General features: G+C 42.0%; 1 protein-coding gene across 7 annotated transcripts in view; it reads right to left on the reverse strand.

Annotated features, from left to right (window-relative positions):
• Window positions 1-5,622: 5,622 nt before the first annotated feature.
• The window catches only part of rapgef6 (Rap guanine nucleotide exchange factor (GEF) 6), a 131,327-nt gene continuing 113,361 nt past the window's right edge, over window positions 5,623-23,588 (reverse strand). For 6 of the 7 annotated variants that reach the window (XM_041051239.1, XM_041051237.1, XM_041051238.1 and 3 more), the window contains 13 exons: window positions 23,277-23,444; window positions 22,931-23,146; window positions 20,846-21,057; window positions 20,229-20,352; window positions 19,073-19,096; window positions 17,702-17,922; window positions 16,775-16,948; window positions 16,310-16,456; window positions 15,831-15,950; window positions 14,046-14,307; window positions 11,409-11,953; window positions 9,999-10,355; window positions 5,623-9,341 (listed from right to left, as the gene is read on the reverse strand). In XM_041051239.1, the coding sequence (XP_040907173.1) occupies window positions 9,319-9,341; window positions 9,999-10,355; window positions 11,409-11,953; window positions 14,046-14,307; window positions 15,831-15,950; window positions 16,310-16,456; window positions 16,775-16,948; window positions 17,702-17,922; window positions 19,073-19,096; window positions 20,229-20,352; window positions 20,846-21,057; window positions 22,931-23,146; window positions 23,277-23,444 (2,593 nt within the window). In that variant the 3' untranslated portion in view covers window positions 5,623-9,318. The remainder of the gene's footprint in view (window positions 9,342-9,998; window positions 10,356-11,408; window positions 11,954-14,045; window positions 14,308-15,830; window positions 15,951-16,309; window positions 16,457-16,774; window positions 16,949-17,701; window positions 17,923-19,072; window positions 19,097-20,228; window positions 20,353-20,845; window positions 21,058-22,930; window positions 23,147-23,276; window positions 23,445-23,588) is intronic. The other variant, XM_041051236.1, reaches the window with a different exon arrangement.

Here is a 23,588-nt window from a genome sequence, read left to right on the forward strand (position 1 = left end):
ACACAAACACTGAGAATGCCTTCCAGGAGCAACTGTCAAAAAAATGCACACCATTATCCCCATATTTAAACAATACTGTGTGTTCAACCTTCTTTATGACATCTGGCTTTTCACACCACCTTCAGGTGTGACTGTTTGGATCAGCTGTAAACACTTTTGCCTTCCAAGAAGTTTGGACACCGCGTCATGCTGTTCAAGCACTACCTAACACAGTCTTCACCCTTTTCTCCTTTCCTGTCCCATCTCCTTCACTCTGCCCTTCTTTTCTTTCTTCTACTGGGTCTGCTTCAAGCAAAGGCAACATCCTGCTGAGATGATACTGCCCCTACCTCCATGCAACCCCTCAGCCCGCCTAACACACACACACACACACACACGCACGCACGCACGCACGCACGCACGCACGCACGCACGCACGCACACACACACACACAAATCTTCGCCCTCTTCATTCAGCATTTTTCTTCTAGCCTCTCTCAATTTCCTTTCACTCTTCCACTCTCCACTTGCTTCTTCTAAAGAGCAAAAAAAAAGTCAAGTGCAGCCATTCACAAGCGAGTGTACGTGTGTGTATGTGTGTGTGCATGCACACATGGAGGCAAAGAATGGATCTGGTCGATCGTCCTATTCAAACTCTTGACCTTCTCCTCCTCCCCTGAAACATTTGACCCAACTCATTATAGGAAAGTGGCGTCCAGCTACTTTGCAGTGTCAACCATAACTGCTCCCCCTGCAAGAGTTACTCACACTGAAACATGTGCAGACTCACAAAGTCCGTCTTAGCGTTGGTAAGGATATACACACACACACACAGGCTTACACACACAGCATTGCATACACACACACACACTTTTGGAGTGATCCTTTGCCAACCTTGCTAAAGAAGGACAAAAGAATATGTGAACTGCGGCTAACCTCTTGTTCTGTGTGTGTGGAGGGTGGCAGGAAGGGACACAATTTTAAATGTGACCCTGTATATTCTGAATGCAGAAATAGACAGCAGTTTGCTTGTGCATATGCATGTCAGATAGATAGATAGATGGATAGATGGATGGATGGATGGATGGATGGATGGATGGATGGATAGATAGATAGATAGATAGATAGATAGATAGATAGATAGATAGATAGATAGATAGATAGATAGATAGATAGATAGATAGATAGATAGATAGGCTGTGTTTACCTTGACTGCTATTTATCCAAACAGAGGCTCTGCTTCCTCCCAGGCATCTCACTCAGCTAGTTAAGATAATGATATACAGATGATGATGTTGATAATGATATTTGATGATGATGATGATGGTATTTGATGATGATGAGGCCCTTATGTGTAGCCGCAACTGCTTCTTTTCCAGTTAGGGAGGACAGATTATACTCCCTAATGATCTCTCTCTCTCTCTCTCTCTCTCTCTCTCTCTCACACACACACACACACACACACACACACACATACGTAATGCTCATAATACAAAACAAAATCACACTTTAAGGCATGATTTTCATTGAAAGTGACACTAATTCATGCACACACAAAAACACACAGCGAGTGTTAGTTAAGTTACACACACTCTGCACACCCCGTAAGTCAATTAAATAATGCACTTACACACACACACACACACACATACAGTGAGGCAACCACCCATTAAAAACAATTCGAGGAGTGGCAGTCATTTGCCCTATAGGAACCAACACTGGCTAGTTAAGGGATGAGAGGGCACTTTTGCATGCGGGACAAAGACAATTGAGGCTCATATAATCATCACATCCACATAGACAGGATTGCATTGTTCCAACATGGACAACACATTGGTAATTTGCACCTTAATGGGATGGTCAGTCTCTGGGGTCGGGGGTTTGCTCCAAAATAGCCATCTTTCACTAATCTTGCCTAATGCCTGTGGGTACAGAGACGCAGAGGCTGAGCTTTTCAACAGACAGTGTTTGCCAAAGTGCTGCACTGCCCCCTCATGGCTGCCAGTGGAACAATGAGAGAGCAAATTCTCGGGGTCATTAGAATCAGCTTTGTTGTTTCAAATTTTCTGTAAGCTGCTCATGATTTGTTTTTACCTTTAACACATTACCTTCAGAAACATAAAGCAGGGAGAGAATGAAATCTGATGTCTGAAGCAGAGAAATATTGAAATATAAAGACAAAAGGAAGAGCAAGCTGGACTGTGATTTCAGTTGTAGTTAAAATATGTAAATGGGACAAAGTGACTGGCTTGCAAAAATTAAAAGCTGCTGCTGTCACTGTGAACCTGTCGCAGGTAAATTTAGGTACACATTTAAAATGCCTAATAAATTAAACTACATGAATTGAGAACTTCAGAATGATTTAAGAGAGTCACACTGACAAACACAGAGATGCTACAAAGTGGATAACAACAGGAGTTTGAAGGATGACTTGTGGGCTTTTATACATTCGGTAACATTCTGTGGGCTTGTCAGGTCATTTATCAGTGCTGCCCTGCTGACATTGTTGAGGACAGTGAGATGCAAGGACGCTGACCTCAACCTCTTTACAAGCTGCAGGAAGCCTTGAGGAAGGGTGACAAATTGCCAGAGCAACCCTGGTGGCTGTGACTTGATGTCCCTCAAATGGTCCGGAGAGGCAGACTTGGGAGTCCAGGAGATTTGATAAAAATAAAATAAAATCAGCCTTTTTTTGTTTATATGCAGCACAACAAAAATGGCACAGGATAAAGACATCTTGATCAGAAGTCTCCCGTTTTTTAATAGAATTGGGATTAAAACAGGTAAGGGAGCAGACATCATAGTCCTCTTGGGTAATCGTTATTTGAATTAGTCAGGCCCTCTGGTCATTGCAACCCTTAAGAGTTGAGAACACAGAGTAAACACACTTAATGTGACTCTGTGCCACAGGTTGCGTGAAAAATGGCTGAAGAGATCTTATGTGACACGTGGCTGAGGAGGTACAGGACAAGTAGATGAACTGCGGCGATGACTCTGCTGCACGTCACCTCTCCTCGGGCAGTGTCGTTGATCACCAGCCGGCCTCTGAACTGGGTGGAAAGAATGGCCAAACCTTAGAGTTCACATTGTCCCCCACCTGATACAACTACCTCACAGAGCAAAAAACCCCAAAACATTACGGTGTTCAAACATTTGAAAGTCACAGACAGTTTGCAAAGTATGGTATGCTTAAACACAAACTGAACAACACATAACATGCATAAGATGTGTGAGAATATATGCAAATCAACCAAGAGTTGATTCATTATGGGAAGTGTAGGATGTTTTTACACAGGCAATGAGATTCACATACTGCTGCTGATTTCATGCTATGCTGCTGGTTGACTGTTGGTAGCAATAACATGTAAAGAGGAGTAGCTATGCGTCAACAAAGCAAGGGAAGAAGAAACTGAACACTGCAGGATTTTAAATATTTGAAAAAAATCAGCTTTGCAAATGTTTTCTGAGAAAGGAAACACATTCAACGGGTTTGTTAGGCCTCAAGGATACATAATATGTTTCGGTGAATATGAACATAACTTTTGTTTGTTTACTAGAAAATTCCACACAACCCCCTTTAAGTATTTTTGGAGGGATCTTTTCATTTTATTATACAAAGGTCAGTATAGAGGTGACAGGAAATGATGAAAGAAAGATTACATGGTAATTGCTGTGCTGCCAGGACATTCCAGCTTCTTTGATTTTGACTATTAATCTTTATGGTCTTCATCTATCTCTTGCAAGTCCTCCAATTTTATGGCAGTGCAGTACGTCGTAGGTTACTTCAAGATAAACTTTTCATTCATGCATACACTGCATGACAAGACATAAAGGCAACAAATGAAGACATAAAAAATGAAATCTGAAATACTTGAGGTAGCTATATTCTTTGTGTTCATGCAGAAAACAAGATATGTAATATTAAGAACACACGAGGAGAAGCAACTTGTTTTTTATTTATGTATGTGAGAGCAAATGCACACTCTCACATACATGCGCTCAAGGGCATCGCTGAGACTGTACAGGTGACAGAATATTTTCCAAACTGTTTTGCTTCACAAATTTTCATTTAGACAGGAATATGCTAAAAGCAAACTCCCCCACCCTTGTGTGCGTACAACCCTCAGGTGGTAAAATTTCCGTTTTCCCACCTCCTGCTCTCAGCTCCTGCTCCTGACAAAGTCACAACTTCAAAGTCAAAACAGAGGAGACTTGCAACACACACACACACACACACGCTTACAGGCCACACATATTACAAGACCGAAGCGTTCCCGTTTTTCCACATTTCCTCCTCTGCCATCCAGTGGGGCTCTTTCTCCCTTTGTGATGTATAATTGAAGCTATGTGTAATTTCACCGACTCGTTTCCAGCCAAATCCCACTCGGAGCTGAACTTTCACTTCACTCATCGTTGTGGAATATTCTCTCTGAAATGGAGAGACTCGCTCTTTGAACGTGGTGGTTAACATGTCCAGCCCCCAAGCCTCCCTCCTCCACCCTGACCCGTCTCCATTACACTTCAGTGTAACTTTATTGCAGAAAAAGAGCAAGTGTCTTTAAGAGGCAGTTCAAAGTCAGATTGAACATCATTTAAACTAGTCAGACTTTCTGGTGCTTATAGTTTCATGTGTGGTTACTTAACAGACAATTTTAAAAATGGTGAATAGTTTAATTGGAACTACTTTCTATAGTTCCCATGCATGACAGTGTTTTGTTTCTTTTGTTTCCAAGGTCATGAATGAACTTTTGTACTTAGGTTTTTTTTTGTTGTAGACAGTAGAGAGCAGCAGAAAACAGAGGGGAGTGACACATGGCAAAGGCTTTGAGCCATTTTGGGGACACCACACTGATATTCTAATAATTACTATGATGGGTCCATGATGGGTTTCAGTCAGCTCTTTTTCATGCTTTGCTCTTGCTGCCATCTTGGCCCAGCAAAGTTTGAAGTTGTCTGGTGCAGGCTTGCAAATGACAATTTGTTTACAGTCTCTTCATGATGACAGGTAGGTCTAGTATGTAAACACTAACAAGCCTCTCAACATTAAGGATAGGTTCAGATGTGGTTCACAGACAGTGTTTGTCCTCACTTCAGCTTGCACACATGTATCTGCAGTAGAAATGCACCACATAGTGGAGTACACTGCAGCCAGTGATACATATACCCACAGACTGGCGTATTCCTCCTCTCATACACATACACAGACAGATCAGCCAGCATGACTTCCTGCCCCTCTGCGTGACAGTAAACCTTTAATGAGTAATAAAAGCAGCCTGACCTTGAGCACAGTGTGATGCTCTCCGGCTCTGATCAGATCTGATATAGAGCTGAATGCAGCACTAGGAGGAGAGACAGTGAGGACAAAACTGAGGACATATGAAAAGTATGGGCAAGTGGAGACAACACCAAAAAATTCTTCTAAAAAGCACAATCTCCAGTTCAGTCTTTCCAGATTGAAATATCTCACCACCTACTGGATGACTTGTTCTGAAATCTGGTACCTAAAATATGAATCCTTCAGACTTTGATGATCTCCTCACTTTTCGTCTAGTGCTATCATGAAGTTGACATCTTTGGTTTTGAGTCACATAAAACCAAAGATGTCATTGTTAACCCAAACAGCACCCATGAATAAAGACAGAATTCTGCTTATTATTTTATTCATTGTCCAAATTCATATCAGTAGACTTGGAGAAATAAAAGGTATTTTTTCCTTTTTTAACATTCTCTTAAACAAAAATATACCAACTATTTACAATCACTCGTAAAAAATACATAAAAAGCGTACGAGCAAAATCATGTTGTCTTTCTAAAAGACATAAGTTACAACCGCTATGAGAAGTGTGAGACAAAAGCAAACTTTAAGCCACAGACCAAGTTAATACCTCTTTGTTCAGATTGTGCAGCACACTCACCACATTTAAGCTTATTGTTGTGCATTTCTGCTGTAATGCCAAAAGACGTCTACATAAAACACATTCACATCTCTCTTATTGCATTCCAGGTAACACGGCAGGACACGGGGCCGGGGGCTAAATTACAGTCAGACAGAAGGGACATTTTCATCAAGCAGCAGAGGGAGGTGAGATTTTTGTCTTCTCCAGTTCATGCCGTTAAAAGCACTGACATGTTGTGTTCACAGTGTCAGGAGCTGCTCATTGCCAGACCCTGCACGAAAACATACCAACTGTATGTAGGAAGGAGGAATACTACAGAATGAAATTTAGCCCCGAAAGAAAAAAAACTGTCGTTGGAAAGTTCAAAACACACACACAAAGAAAAAAAAAAACAAAAAAAAAACTGCTGCCTGGTGTTTAACTCTAAATCCAACATTTGAAAGCAGCTAATAATGCAGAGCAGTTTCTTCTGATTTCTGACTAAACTCCATGCCATTCATGAATGGGTCAACTAATGAAGTAGCATATCCCACAATTTTTTTAAACCTATGAAGAACATTAATACTGATTTGTGGTATAGAATCTGAGTAATACAGTTGTGCAAAAACAAAAAGGAAGTGTCAGTTTCTGACTCTCAGTCTGTTTCAAAGTTTCGACTATTGTGATTGTTTTAAAAAAGGAACTACGGTGAGGGTCACAGTGGACACATAATTCATAAAATCCCTTCAGCAATGGAGTGAAAGCCATTGGACGAGTACAGTGAAGGAGGAGAGTTGAAAGCTGAAAGTCCTGCTGAGGTGACAGGGCTGAGAAAGCGGCAGAGAGGGAAACAGAGAGACTATACTAGACATGGCATTGCGGCTGTTTAATTCAAACAGACAGGGATATAATAGCATCAAAAAACTCAGTTCAATCAACCAATCTGAGTCTGAATGAATTTGCAATGCACCATGAAACCAACAGCAAAGAGACCCACAAGGGGCTCACCTTTCTGCAGGCGAGAGCAATCAAAGCTGCAAAGTAAGACAGGCTTTCGCTGAAAATGACAGCTGAGCCTTTCCTTATGTGCTGCGCGCCCAGGCGGAATCAATTTTTTTTTTTTTTTTAAAGAAATGCTATGTTGATCCCAACCTTACAAATGTAATTCCACAACACACAAAAACACACACACACACACACACACAGACACACACTCAAGCACACTCAGAATCATATCCCAAACCACAGCAGCAATTTCACTTATAGACCGATCGGAAATGGCACCAACAACAGTGAGTGTGTGGGGAGAAACAATAAGTCAATGAACAATGATAAGAACTAACAGAAGTTCCTCAAAAGACTCCTGCCCGAACACAGACGCAGGGCAATCACAGCCTTGTTATAACAAAATATTCAAAAATAGCATTTATAGAGGACTCTCTTCTCTCATCTATACATGATCAGTTAACATTAATTTATGGCAAAAAAAAACAACAAAAATATATATGTATAAATTCATATATATGCCATGTATATATTAGCAATAATCATTTCAAGTCTTTGTGTGGCAAAACAAATACAAAAGAAGCATCACAGAGCGCGAGACAGACAGCAGAAGGAAAAGAACGTCTAATTCCAGTTACACCCCCACTGCGCTGCAGATAAACACAAATAAAAAAGTTTCCTTTTTCCAAAACATTACTCAGAATGTACAAATTTGCTTCTGTTTTCAACACAAATAAACAATTTTCAAGCACATCCTTTAAATATTCTACAAAATGTACTATCAACATGGAATGGAGATGCAAGCCGGGCATTAAAATACATTATCTGCTGATTTGTTTTGTTGCTCGTTTTTTTTTTTAAATAAGAAGCAAAAAAAAAAAGAGATGAGAGAGGTACACTGTGAGCACATGGCCTAAGTTTATGCTGCATCTGCATATTCCTGCTGCTTTATAAACAAATTTACAAGGTCAAATGAACCTGGAGCATCATACTTTAACATTTCAGCTTGTAATTCAACAGACAACTAGTCTAATAAACACTGTAAACAAAATGTGTAAGCATTGGTGTAAACACTGTCTTTATGCACACCAACTAAGATTTTGGTGTGTGTGAGTGTATACGCATGCACGTTGTGTGGCCACACAGTGCTAATTTATCGTTTTATTATAGCTGCTGCAATAAAATAGCGACGCGCTTTACTCTACAGGAAGCAGCGAGGCATTTGTTCTTCAGCTCATTAAAAACGAGTTACAATACAGCTTTTATAGAACATCCAGGAGGCAGCATGCCACTAAAGTACCTCGCATCAGACTGAACGAGCAATAACAGAGGTGGCCGGTTGGCGGAGAGCGAGACACGAAGACACAAAACTGCTTGAGAGATACTGTTTGTCTCTTTTTCAATAAAGCTCAACAAAGTACAATAAGTGCTAAACACAGACAGAAAGACGTGCTCTCTGTTAGTTAAGGAGTTTAATATCTCTATTTTCACCTCCCAAAGAAGAAATGGAAAATATGTCAATCGGCTCGTTGTGGCTCCTGAGGGCTTTTCCTGACCTCAAATATAGTCAGTGTAAGTATTGGGAAAATAAAGTTGGTTCTGTAGCTGTTTTCTGTGCATTGGAACTGATGTTATTCACGTAACTTTACATCATCAGTACCAGGGTTTGATATAGGCCCATAAATCTCAAAATTTTATTTTATTTTTTTTCTTGTCTCATATGCGTCTACATTCATCCTATTTCGAGCTGACAGCCAACTACTAGCAAAAACAGCAAAACAAAACAAAGTTAATCCCCAATAGCTACATTTCGTTGTAATACACTACTGACTACAACTTTATATCCCTTTGTCTGCTCCTCCTCACGATTCTCACATAAAAACTTCGCAAAGCCCAGAGATGCAAATGAAAAGAAGAAGAAAAAACTTTTTACAAAGAAAAAGAAAAATCCCTGTACAACATGTTAAAACTGTGAAAAACAATGGGAAACACCTTTTAGACAAGAGAGCTTGGAGAGCAAAATGGAGGTACATGGTGGTCTGTTTCCAAGGACGCTGACTCCTTATGAGGCATCGTCATTGTCACTCGTTCCTTCTTTTATTCGTCTTTTGTTTTTAGACGTCCATCTGCATTGATGTGACTCCATCACACCACTTTGTTCAAGAGTTTCTACAAAGTATCTAAAACCTTACTTTTCTTCTTTCATTTGTGAAATGAGTTTAAAAAGAGACGATTGTACGAGTCCTGGGAGGTGGAGAGGGGTTATATCGCCCACTGGTCTGGTCCAGAGGTGCATTATGGTCCGTGGTGTTGTCACACAGGGCTGTGGGACAGGGCTTGGTGAATGTGCTCTGACACGTAGTGATGGCAGGCTGCTAGCTTAGTCCAAAGCCTGATCAACACAACCTGGTCCGTGTGTGAGAATATGTGTGTGTGTGAGAACGTGACGCCACCGTCTTTACACCGCTGACACCTGTTCATCTGGAAAAGAGAAGAAGATGACAATGGTTTGCAAGGAGTGTGTTTTACAGGGTTTATGCAGGTTCCAACAGCTCAGTTTTACATTTTTTACACCTTTTAAATACAACATATATGTAGAACACAATTCAACACCTGTTTCACAATCATACCAGCCAAAGAAGTGACTGTGCTTTCTATAGGTCTGATGGTGCTGACTGAAACTCAACAGAAAATAATTGAAAGGCTCCTACAGCATAATCCACTGTCACAACATTCCCTACTTTAGTTTACAATGCCTGCAATTTCATACAAAAACATTTTAAAACTAACATTACTGCCTACAGCAGGCAAGAGAAGTAGCAGTAAATCACTTTAGACCAACTTTTGGTCACCATGCACCTTAACGCTGTTGCTTACTCGCAAAAAGTGATGACCACTGTATTTTGCAATATAAAAGCTACGTTATGATGAGTACAACTCAGAAAACCTTTGACCTTCCATTAAGAATTGAAGAGTCAGCTCCTCCAACCCGCAAACTGGCAAGTAAAGAACTATGAATTAAGTGATGAGACAAGTAGAGATATGAGATGTTTAAGTAATAATAGTTTGATTTTATACTGCTGCTAAACTCAAATTCGGAGTGCTGCTTTCTCCTTTCGGCATCCCATGGAGACGTACCATCCTCACTGTCAGCCAGCTCCTGTGGTTGGAGGCAGATGCTGGGAGGTCTGGAGTAGCCCTGCGTGGAGCCAGCTGTCCGGGCCTCTTGATGGTGAAGGTGATGGTTACCGGCCAACCTCCGTGCCTCAGCTAAACTGCCGGCTGCTCCGGGGCTCTGCAGGAGTTTGCTCCTCTGCAGGGCCACGCTGTAGTCTGGAGGTTTGAGGTGAGGAGGCCTGGGGAGGAGACCTCCTGGCCCACCTACTACTCCGTCTGTGAGGCCCAGATCCCCCAGAGCCAGACCCTGGTAGCCTGGAGGGGTGGGAGGGGGAGCTCGGTAACGCTCATCCTTGGCGGGGGAGGTGACACAATACACTGGATGGAGGTGTAGGTCAAAAGAAAGGAGGGATGGTGCAAAGAAGGAGGGTAGTGAGGGAGGGATGAGGAGTGATGGGGGGAGGTGAAGAAGTTGCCAGAAAAGAAGGAATGTGGGTAGTTATAATATGAGGGAGGGAGAAACAAAAGAAAATAATGGAAAAATTAAAATCAATGTGATGCTTCACTAACACAGTACACAACTATACATGCACCAAAACGTGTCCAAAATTAAAAGAAAACTATACAACCAATGAGATGGATGGCTGCAGCAGATACAGACAGAACCAGAGCTGCAACTAATAATTACTTTCACTGCCAGAGTAATCGATTAATTGTTCAGTTCTTAAAAATCAGAAAAAATGCCCTTTATAAGCTTTTAGAGCTCAAGGTATTTGTTTTGTTTGACCTACAGTCCAAAATATTAGACATTAAATTTACAGCAGATGCAGAGCAAATTCCCAAATTTGAGAAGCTGGGAGCAAAGACTGTTTGACTTGAACGATTAATCGATTATCAGAATTTTTGTCAATTGATTTTTTTTTTTGCTCTAGTGATTGATTAAATGTCTAAAATTAGAGAAAGTTTTGTTATCCTTGGCTTTTAGTTTATCCTGAAACTACAGCAGGGGATCCAAAAGACCAAGTGACACTCTGGCTGATGAGGATGCTCCATAACTCCTGTCACATGCCGAGCCAACAGTGACTAGAATAAGGCCTGTTAGGGATCTTAGCCTAAGATCTAAGAAATGCCAAAGAGCAGCATTTACCAGCTGCTCAGAGCAAATCAAGCAACGGGAAGTCGCTGTAATTTGTTCAAAAAACAGCAGACTTTGGTTTACTGGAAAAAAGTCTGAGTTGGGGCTTAAGCAAAATCTGATGTATTACTGTCTGACTCATGAAACTCTTCACAAACAAAGCCTTAAATGGGAAAACCTATTTTCTACTGTAACTATCCAGACCCCCCCCAGGAGACGTTCACACATGCAGTGACAGAGCTGAACACTGTCACACTGTGTTTACAGGGAATCAAACTCGCAACCTGACCCCTCACCTATCAGGCCTTTCTCTGTGCTTGATGTCACCGTTTTGTAGGCAGGGTCTGTGCTTTGCCCTCCTTCCTCGTTGGCTGGCGAGGAGGGGTGCTCCGAAGTGTTTCGCCGTTTTATCGTCCCGTAATTCCCCTCGTAGGTGTCCGACAGCGAGCTGGATGATGCCCAGCTCTGCCGCGACTGATTGGCCAGCTCTGAGGTTGAGTCTCTGGAGTGCTGCTTGGCGGCGCCCTCGTTCGCCCACGCGGGACCTGCGGCCTCAACCTCAGCTATCGGCCTGGCCAGCTGTGTGTGCTTGAAGGCACCCAGGTGCGTGTGCGGGAGAGAAAGCGGGTGCCCGTGGATGCCATGGTCCCAGGGCCGACAGGAAGAGGTGGGGAGGCTCTGGAAGGAGTCGTGGGAGTTGGAGGAGCAGGACGTCCAACTGCCGCGGCCGCTGTCGGCTACGGAGTCCAGAGAGGTGTGGTCTGGGGTCAGCTCCTCTGTCGAGATGGAGGCGGTGAAGGTGGAGGCTCGCGTCACATGTCCTCGCGCTACTGATGAAGAACTAGTATAGATAAAAGAGACAGAGCGAAATAAATCACAGGGGAAAACTAACTGTCAAACTCCCGAACATTTACACTCATGCTTTCAAGTTGATTAATGGGCACAGTGGGTCCAAGATGAGTGCCTTTAAGTGCACTACTATCATGATCAGAATACTATAACTGATAGTATGATGTTTTATAATTTTCTTAAGACAAAAATGTGTTCTTTACCTCACTACCCGGATGGAAATGTGTGCTGTCTCAAGGTGTTTTATTGACCAGGTGGTCCATTTAACTGATGAAGGTCATACCAAAATATCATCAATCAATAAACCAGGGGTAAGTGAGACAAAGCAGTTTTTTTGTTGTTGTTATTTTTAGTTGTGCTGCCTTCTGACACAACTGTCACACTGTTATGCTGTGCAGAGAACTAACTTTTAGTTATCTAAGAATATGAGATGACACAACTTTATATCAAACTGTTGAGTGGCAGTGAAAGAGGTGCAAGTCATTCTGCAATGAACTGACAATGAAGCACAAACAGAGGGAGCAGAGGGCACAGGGAGCAGGTCCAATAACTATAAAAAGCTGTTGGCTGGAGGACATGTGGATCAGAGTCATGTCCTAACAAAAGACGATGAATAAAAACAGGTTGAAGTTCAATATTACGCAGATGATCCCTATTGTCTCTACACAATCTTCAACTTTCAACCAAAATGAGTACTTGCTTGTGTCTAGATGAGTTATTGCACAGATTTTTCAATTTTTTTTTGTTGTTCAACCTGTTACTCTAAATGTTTAGCAATTACAGTTTATGTCTCATCTGTACACTTGCCCTTTAAAAAAATAAACATTTGACAGCGTAATAGATCACTATGTCTGGGTTTAAGAACAACAACAACAACAAAAAAACTTTTAAAAAGTTTTTTTCTCCTCAGCTGCTTTTCATAAACCAGCAGTTTCATTCACTGACATGGTTTTACTGGACAAACAAGCCACTCAATGAAACAGAGTCATATTTCATAAAGCCGGGTCGGTGTTATACAGCAAGGCTGTTGAGGTAATATAATATCAGAGAAGCAGACAGATTATTTTGTCCGGTGATATTTTATAGTCCCCTCTTTATGAGACAGAATGGCCTGATCATGGAAGAACAATAAACAAACAGCAGACAATAAAAAAGGCGTGTTGTTTACTCAGCCAGATTAAAAAGCCGCCTGCGCGAAAACCGATACGTTGTTAGCGAAGAAAAGGAGGAGAGAGGAGGGCAGTAAATGCAGGATGCTAATAAAAACCTGGTGTGTTTTACAACTTCCTGTTCTCTGAGTTTTAATGAGGAAAGGACATAATTGGAATCCAGCTGGGAGGAAATGGAGGAGCGGCTTAAAGTAGCAGGATGTGTGTGTGTGTGTGTGTGTGTGTGTGTGTGGTGTCTATTTGCTCATGTTGGCTACTGGGAAGGTTTCTGATGATTATGTGTTTGTCTGCATGTGTGTGTGTGTGACCTGTTTGTTCGAGCCTTGAGAAAATACATTTACAGTCGAGTGTCTGGGCCATGTGAATGTTTCTGTGCTACCTGATGCCTTTCAGTCAAGTTTAGCCACAGTAACATGTCACGTTACAACTGTCACACCAATTCATTTTTAGATGAGGTATGGTTATGGTAAGAGCTAACAAGAATCACAAATAAATAATTTTAAAAGTGTTTGTATGGGTTTAGAAGAGTGAATTTGTACAGTGCAAAAAAATCTCCATCTTGACAAATTCTTAATTTCTATAAAGTTACTAAAACTCTATGTGGACAGGATTTTAGTGTCTACCCTGTTGTATTAGTCCTGAAACCTGGTTACACATATACATGGCCCAGAAACCAGTGTTCTTCAGGAGAAATCTAGCTTGGGAAACCAGATTTCTCACTAATGTAACAACACTGTTTTGTGAGCAAAAGCTGACTGTAAAAAAAAAATAATCACAGAAAAGAATCCACTTTGAAAAGCTCCACTGTTCAAAATCAAAAGAAACTTAGTGTTTGACACTATATTTCCAATGAAAATGAACTGACTTAATCATACATTTTTGATTAACTGCTCTAAACTGTTAAAAGTTAATTACCTTGTGCTGGGCTGGTTGTAATCAGCATTTAAGTGTGCATGTGTTGTTGCTGTGCTCTCAACAACTGCAGCAGCCACTGTAGTAGTAGTTGTAGCAGTAATAGTAGCAGTAGTGGTGCAGGTCCTGTTGCTGCTGTTACACCGGTCTTCGGGCCCGGTAGCTGGCACTGAGTCAACTGAACAGATACTGGAGCGGGAGGAGATCTCGCTGTGACTGGAGTCCGACAGGTTGTCTGCTTTGCCGGGTGGTAGGAGGGTGTAACCTGGACAGAGGAGAGGGAATATTTTAGACATTTATATTTGATTTTTTTTAAAACCTAAAGCACCTTCTATCATTTTTCATTTCATTTATCATTTTTACATCTGTTTTGTTTTTTTAAAAAACAAATTCATGCTGATTTGAGAACATGGGGAGATGACAGAGACGTGTCTGTGTCTGTTGACATCAAATACTCATCAAATAAATAATAAAACTTTTACAATAGAACATGTGGTTTCAGAAACTGTGTGGCTGTGACCACTTCTGAAATGAGTCAAACATGTACAGAGACTCTGAACTGTGCAGAAATGACTGTGAAGGACTCAGCTGGGCTCAAAGTTTAACCTTTATATTCACCTGAAACTCCAGGGAAACTAAATGAACATGGCAATAAAATCCTGCCTGTCACAATCACAAACCAAAACCTTAAATCCATTCATATTTTCTTTTGTCAAAATCCTTTTCAAAATTAGATCTCAAAAGAAGAAGATCCTTCACTTTGGGTTTAAAAAGTTGAGGTGAACATACTTTCTCAACTGAACTGTATTCAGTGATATTATAAGACTTGAAAATAAAATCACAGAATTATCAAACAAAGAAATGTTGGGACACAAATAATAATGAAATTTTGTTGAGATTTGTTGTTACTGCCTCAGAAAAGATATGCTTTTTGATATCTGCTTTGAACGTTCATGTTGGAACTGAAACTCTTGTCTCTCAAGTAACACTTACTTTTGTGCCATCACTTTAACAAACTATATCTTGTGATGGATTCTCAATTTAAAAAAAAGTCTCTCTGAAATACCACTAACTTCCCTCAAATCACAGTTTTTAATCAGCAAATAGGTGGATCAATCAGTGATCTCTGTCAGACAGTTTTCCTCCTGGTGTGTCTGTCCCTGCTGAGCCAAAGGAATGGGTTGGGACTGACCGACCTCTTGGCTCTCTGCTCTGCCTGTCCTTGTCTCTCATCTTGAGGTGAGGAGGGCACAGCCTCACCTGTTCCCTCCTCACCATTCAGATGTGGCCTGACTGCCATTGGCCTCTCCCTGGACTGACTCCTTTTTCTCAGCATCCTGAATGGTGACATGAGCCTCGTCCTGATGGGGGACTCTGGGTGTTCTGATCTCATTAACAACTGGGGCTGAGAAAGAGGTGACAGGGTCATGGGTTCCAGCCCTGGCGGACTGGGAGGGGGACCAGTGTGGACCAAGGGATGCACCCCATGTGTCCCTGTCCATTTCTGTGAAGGGCTACCTGCTCTTACCCTCAGTAGCATTAGCCCTGCATCTGTTTGTGCACCTTGGACGTTCTTCTGCCTGGATCTCCCTCTCCTTTGCTCTGAAGGAAACAGGCCTCTCTGAACTGCCTCTGTCTCTTCCTGCATTATATCCTCTTTTTCCTTTTCCACTACAGTTCTTTTCTTCTCCTCCTTCTCCTCCTCCGTCTGATTCTCTCTCTCCCTGCTACTCTCCTGACTCTGCTGCCTGGTCATCAGTAGGATCCTCTTATGGAGAAGAGCCCCACCTATGCCGTAGCTGCGCAAGCTGACGGTGCCGGCCTTTGTGCTGGCGTCGCTGGTCAGTGACGACGAAGATCCCGACAAGTTCATCTGGCTGGAGTTCTGGGACTTGGCCACACCTCCCACTGAAAGGGGGGGAGAAAAGCCAAAGTGAGAAAAATCTGAAAATAAGGGCTTTGTTTTCAATGTTCACAAGAGGATAGTTGCAAATGTAAGGCACAGGGTGCCTGAAGGACCTGAGGAAACTCTCTCGTTTACTATGTATGAAAAAATACATGTAAAAATGTGTCACAGCAGAAAGAGATATTCTGCGCAATCCTAAAAGTTTTTTAAGGCAGAAAGTCACTCAGTAAAATGATCATGATTGTCTCAGAGCTCTGCCTGGTGGTGACTGTTTCACTAAACCTACGCTGACTCTTCACCGAGGGCAAATTTTCATTGACAAAAGACATACAGGGTGGAAAGCACAGTTTTTGTTGCAGACCTTTACGTGGAGAGCCCTGTGGCGACACCGTGGGGCTGGAGTGAAGGGAGGAGATGGTGGAGACGGTGTCATCAGATGGTCTCTTGGTGCTCCACTCCTCCGATGAGTTCACCGGTGGTTTCTTTACCACCTGGGGAGAATTGGAGTCTGGAAAAGAAATAAAGAGGGAGCGAAAGAAAAAAGTTTACAGGAAAGTAAACGTGAGAGTCTGTTATGCACCTGAAATAATACTGAATCAGAAATTCTAGTTTTTTCACTAGAGCTTTACCAGTTTGCACAAATAATTGTATATACCCAAGGCTGACTTAGGAATTTAGGTTTTAGCATGACTCTTATTTCAGTGTACTTTGTTTGACTCTTCTTTAACAGATTGTTACTGGATGTGAACACAAATCAAACTTGCTGTTGAAATAAAACACAACTTTGTGAGACAACATATAATGATCATTCATCTCTAGTACTCACTAGGTGTGCCTATGTCCTTGGCAGTACTCTTCTTTCGTAGGGGGTTCAGTGGGACCTGGACTTGAAGGACTTGTGACACCCTGTTCTGCGTTTTCCCAGAGGGCAGAGCCGACCGCAGGGACACCGGAGACATGTCCGACTTGGTGGATCGCCTCTCACTCAAGTTCTTTGACACTACAGGCACAGGAAGAATGAAATTACTTCAAAACCCCCACCATTTCAAAATCAACTTTCAACTGTCAACTTTCGTACTGACTGTACACTTGCTGTTCAGTTCAGCTCAGTGTGAGGTATGTCAGTGGTTGGGAAATATCAGCAGGCAATAGCTTTTCTCAGGTGGACTCACATGATTAACATCAGCTGTGTAAGAGGTGCCCCAGAACTGCTAAGCAATATTTTGTTCAGTCTATAAACCTTTCAGGACTTAACTAAACTGGCATGAAAAATTTTTCTAGACCTAAGCGTAAAACATTCAGTAGATCTGCCTTGCAGTGACCAATCCCATTCGAAGCTAATAAAAATATTGCTTTAACATGTCGATGCTTTTTGACACTGTCACAGTTTTACAGTGATAATATGTGGTAATCTTTAAGAAAAGATCCTCTAGTATTGTGCACATGTTCTATAGAGAGTTTGAATGGTACAGTACATACACACTGCAGTATTTGTCACATGACTGATCAGTTCCCTCCTGTTATTTTCTGCAGGACATTTTAAATACACTAGGTGGCAGTCCAAGCAAATGATACAAATGCAATCTGTGTGTAGTTGTATTGTATTTATCCTCCTCATTTTTTCCACCATTAAAAAAGCCTACAGTTAAACCAAAATTATATCTGGAGCTGTACCAAAATGCATAAAAGTGCACGCATACAATACCGGGGTTCACTCAGTAAAGTAGTCTAGTGCTGGAACTGTGTTACTCACAGGTGCTGTAGGCCGGCTCACACTGCAGGGACATCATTTGGTGTTTCTCCTCGTCCGTCTCCACCGTCAGGTTAGACAGGTACTGCTTCACCTTTCTGGCCATCTGAGCGTCCTCGTACAGCTTCTTAGCATTGAGGAGCGAGCTGCGACGCACTCGCTTCTTATGGGCACCGCCCTGCACGTCCAGCATGTTGGAGTTGGTGCTGCCTTGACTCAAAGACCTGATCAGGAGGAAAGAGAGCGAGGAAGAAGAGGGAAGGAAGGAAAGGGAGGAGAATAATCAGGACAGATGAAGAGGAGATGAGAGGAAGAAAACCGAGTAAGAGTAGAAAGAAGTGTATTGAAGTAAACGAGTAAACAAGATGGATAATGTGATGGAGGAAATTTAGAGAAGTGAGAGAAATGGGTAATAATGAAAGAAGATGAAAGGTTGAGAAAGTTGGGGCAACAGATGATAGAGGGAGATAAATAAAGGCGGTAAGACAGAAACAGGAGCAATGTGCATGAAAGTATAAAGAGAGGAAACAAAAGGGCAGATTGAGAGAGGGGCAGAAAGAACGGTAAACGACAATCAGTACAATCCTCTATAAAACAAACGCAACCCCTTTCTCATCAAACACCTCTTCAACTATAAAATCTGTACATCTGTCTTTGTGTTGGAGCATAGCATTTAAAAACAGGACCATGCAGCTGGGAGGGAGGCAGCTCTCGCGGGTGTGCCATGCTATCACAGTACAGAACAGAAGAACATTCTGTCAGATGGAGGCAAAAAGGGTTAGGAAACAAAAGATGCATAGGATTCAGATATGGGGAATGTTTTGCCAGGATGCAGATATGAACAAACACCAAACCGGAGTCAAATAGCATCTGTCAACATTTCTCATGGTTGGTTTTAGTTTGCCTTTATTTAGCAGATGGGTGGGGTTTGCCATACAAAGAATTTAACTGAGGTTCATTCTTGACTTTGGAAACAGCAGCAGAGAACACAGTCTCACCCGAAGGTCCATAATATGGTGCATTTATTGTAAATTTGAAATTGAAACTACAGTAGATGCTGGGAAATCTAAAATTATAGACCATTTTCTTTACTACCAGCCCAGTATTATTTCAAGCTACTATATGACTCAAACATACAGTCTTATGAACAGTACAGATTGTTAATGGGTCAAAGATGGACTTCAGTATGGTTCAGCTGAATGGGAACTGCAAATGGAAGGGTTAATCACACACAAGCACAGGCAGACACATGTGAACGCTCAGGTATATCGAAGGGGGAACATGCAGAGTTTATGGTGGTAGGGATGCAGGGTGGATTGAATTTCTGCTGGTCCAGATCGAAACAGGATGAAACCGGTACCAGGACAAACTTACCCTAAACTCTTCCACCTCTTCTTCCTGCAAGCAAGAGGCGTGAAGATTGAAGCGTGACTTAAAGACAAGTTCAAGGGTCGGGGGGGGAGACAAGACTATGTAGAGGTCATGCCACCACAAACAGGAAATGATTGGAGATGGGAGGACACCAGACACAGGACATCTCCCCATATCAACTTGAAAAGTGCGTGTTATGACTTTGCGCATCACGCACACAGAAAAACAGGTCCTTGTCTCAACATTTGTATTGGGAGAAAAAAAACCTTTGTCACATATAATGCTGGAACAATAATTTTAAATCTAAAATAACTGAAAAATATCTTTTATGTCTTGAGATTGTAGTATGAAGAGAGTGTCAGCAGGGGGCAGTCATGCTCTGCAGCAGTGACAGACTGTGATAAACACACACAGACGGAGTGATACAAACTACACACAGTGGTTGGTATCAATTCTCACTTCCGGTCCATCCATGACATGTGTAACTGTGCTGTTACATTCCAGCTGAGGAAAGCAATTGAAACACCAAGAGTCATGAACTGGACAGGAAGTGAATAAGAATTGATTGAACCAGACCTTGAGTGTGTGCCTGATCCTGTTGGTGAAGGATCCAGGTGGGCTGGTGGAGGTATGGTGTAGTGGTTCCCTTTTTGCCCACATTTGTACTCTACTCTAGTAAAGGTGTCTTCTCTAAAAACTAAACCTCTTTCTGAGAAGTCACAGTTTTGCTACAGTCTGGTTGATGGAAAACAGGAAGAGCTGTTTATCAAAGATAAACAAATTTTTAAGAAGATCTGGTATCACTTCTGGGGAAATAAAACCACAATAAATCACTATGATTAGACTTATTTCTTGACAGTAAATTTCATGGAGGCCGTCCCATTACGTAAATTAATTGTTCATTGTGTCTTAGGGGGACACTACGAATGAAAGGCCTTGAACCAACTCATAGATTCTCTTGTTTTGCCACAAAGAACAAGTCACCAAAATAATTTGAACCATAGAATCTCATAAAAATGTACACATAGGGGCTTTAATTTCATCACCAACAAAAAGGCTTTAAGTGAATCTTGGCTCCAACGGCAGATTTAGTCAAAGCAAAAACGTTAAAACTTGAGAGGAAATGTTTTTTAGGAGTTGTAGTATGACAAAAACCAACCTCTGTCTGAACATGAGAGCAGGGTCCATGTTGGCGGAGGTCATCCGCACCACGTGTCTGATCTCCTTGGCGATCATCCTCAGCTTCTCAAAGTTCACAAGACCGTCTACACTGGAATCATTTCCTGGCAAACACAAGTAAAGACACACATAAATTCACAAACACTAAGTGTGAAGTCAGCTGTCAACACTGTAAAAGAGATAAATGATTCATATTTTGGGACATTCGCAAGATGCAGTTCGCAAAAATATTTTAACGACGAATCGTCAAAGTGAAAATCTCTGTGTTCTGGTCTCTTTCTTGTCATTCCTCCAGGAGATCAAAGTGGCATCTTTCTTTTATACTAAGTCACGGTGGGCCATTTGCAAGTTGCACTTTCCTTTTCATTTCTGACAAGGACATAATCATTTTTTAAAGACAAAACCTTTAAGGAGAAGTCACTTTGGGTGGTTTTGACCAGACTTGGTGAAATATGTCTAAAAGGCAAGATGGGGAAGTCTTTAGCAGAAGTAAACCTCCTGAGTGTGTCTGACATTGACCTTCCGCACAACACAGAGGAAGTAGGGAGCATCAAACTGAAAAGAATGATATTTAAAACTTCAAGTCAAGTCATTTACCTTCATGTAAAAATGTAAGGTCTTTCTTGACCACTGGGAACAGTGGGATGATGGGCGGCTGCATGCTCTGGCTGCTCAGGATGTTGCGATACTTGGCCATGTTCCTGGACGGGTCGAAGACGTCCTGCAGGTCCCCGAACAGCTTCTCGTACTTACTGGGCAACTTCTCCCACGAGCTCCGCAGCCGAGCCACGGGTGCCAAGTTCAGACCGCTATGTGAGAGAAAAAAAGGGTTTGCAAGGAGAGTGTGGGGAAGCAGGGAGGCAGAGATAAATAGGTTATGGTGGGAAGAAGGGAGGGGAATGGGAGAGGCAGAAGTGAAGAAGCAGGGGAGAGAAATGAGGGTAGAGGAGCAAGAAGACAAGAGTATAGTTTTAGTGTGAACGTTCAATACATGCATCCCAAACCAAAACCGCACACTGACATTTGCATAGTTACTACTTTTTGGTCTAACCATCTTCAATTAGCGAATCCTCCTTTTTCCAGAGCAGAGGACCCCTTGAGGCAATGCCAACTCTGAGGAGACTCATTTAAACAGCTGATAATTATGACTGGAACAGCATTTATTTCTGCTCTCCTCTTTCATTATCTTTCCAGTTACTGTCTCTTGCTCATTTGCTCACCAACTCTACATCCCTCTGCTGCTGCTGTAACAACTTTTCTGTTTCTTTCCTCACTCCTTCTCTTTTGGTAGCAATTTCTTTGCTTTTCCAGACTCTCTGTATTGCTCCTCTGTATGTTGGTGATCTGGGCCAAAGAGTGTTAATCAGTATTTAAAAGTCTTTCTTTGAGAAATATATAATTAGTTTGTCAGAGGATAGTAAGATGAGTACTATCAAGTTTGGACAATCATGGGATTGTATTTTCAGTCTTGTCAATTCTCTGTCAATTCAGTATTACTGATTACTATTAACTGATTTTTCTTAAAGGTAGCCAAGCAGGCTGGGCCCACTATAAAAAACATGGGAAACCCTGCTTCTTATCTTTCTTATACACACACACACACAGAGCAATGCCCCAGTCGCCTGGCAGGTTATGCGTCAGAGAGCCATATGTGTGAAGGCATCCTGCTGTGAGGGGGAGTGTAAAGGGACGTGGAGGTCAGACTTTTACAGCAGCGAACAGAAGACCATCGTGCTGCTGAGCTCTTCAAAGTCTGAGTCCAGACCTGAAGTGGACACAGTCTTTGTTTCACATGACCTAGTGTAAAAACAGCTCAAAAGCCTCTGTGAATTAAGCCAAGAAGTCAAGAGAAAGCTGTATTGTAGAAATCACTAGAAATCAAAATGTTTTACATGTACAGTGATGTTGTAGAACTGCATCTTCATGCATTTATATTTAAGTTTATGCTACAGTAAAACTGTAGACAGTCTCTAATAATAATCTGCAGATTATCAAAGGGGAAAAGTGGGTAACTGCTCCAGGGACCCGAGACCTACAGGGCCCCCAAAGGCAGGTTAAAAACTGAAATTGCAAATGACCCAACATGGCCCCTGTGTTTTGATCTGAACCTGAGTTAACAGAGAGGCCCTGTGTATAGTTCTTTTTTTTACAAACACAGATGAATTACAGTAAGCATAAATCCCCATCCTACATAAACACATACAGCTGAACAACGACCCGCACACTCACAACTGCTTGTGCAGACACAGACACACTTGCACATGAATACACACGTATGCAGATATTGGTGTGTTTAAACACAACAAACAATAAGTGTAACTGTCGCTATGGGAGTGTTGTTTTAAATGGTGTAAGGTTGCAGAGGTAGATTCTGTGCAGTTTGGGAGAATCTGGGCTGATTCAGTGAGCAGGCAGGAAGGGGAAGGAGAGGGGAGGAGGTGAGGCTGCTTCTCCTGAGGATGTGGGGAAGGAGGCGAGCGGCCAAAGCTCATTTGGAACAAAAGCTGTCAGGGGAGACTGAATAAATGCTAGCTGTCATCACAGAACAAAAATCCTGCTTTGATGCTACTACTATATTACAACTAAGGCAAAAATGATGAAACAATGTGTCACCACACAATTCAGGATGCCAATACACAGACACACACACACACTCTTACACAGTTTCTACACTGAGCCCACCTGATAATAGCAAACATGGAGTTAAAGTTCTTGCACTCTCTGCAGTGCAGGGCGATCTTAATGAAGTGTTTGATGGTCTTCATCCTCTTCAGGGCATTGGGTTCCTTGAGGATCTCTGTGGCAACCCAGAAGGTCTCCTGGTTTATCACCTCCTCAAACTGTTTCAAATTACCACTTCCCACTGAGGAGTCCAGTTTAAACAAGTCATCCACATACCTGAGAACCACGACAAAGAAGTTAAAAAAAATAAATAAATAAATGGTGAGAATTTACTTTTTTTTCAGTTCAGGAAAAAAATATGATTCTGTGAAGTGATAGTCAATAAAAACACTAAACAACTACATACTCTGTGGACTCGATGTTCCTAAAAAGCTCAAAGTCTCTCATGGAGAGCTGGGCAGCGACCTCCATGGTGCTGAGCTGCAGCAGAGAGATCTGACTCTCCCTTAGGAGGTCCTGGGCGTCCTCATCTGAACACAATGTCTCCGTCTCCATGTTGTTCTTCAGGTAGTACCTACAAGGCAGAGAACGGGGCAGAGAGGATAAGATGTGGACGTTGGAGCATTACTATCAAGTGATGAATGATAAATGACAATGATAAAAACATTATTCCTGGTTGAGTTATTTGTAACGGCTCAGAGAAGTTTTACAGAGGCTG

The sequence above is a fragment of the Toxotes jaculatrix genome, chromosome 12, assembly GCF_017976425.1.
Source record: "Toxotes jaculatrix isolate fToxJac2 chromosome 12, fToxJac2.pri, whole genome shotgun sequence".
NCBI lineage: Eukaryota > Metazoa > Chordata > Actinopteri > Toxotidae > Toxotes > Toxotes jaculatrix.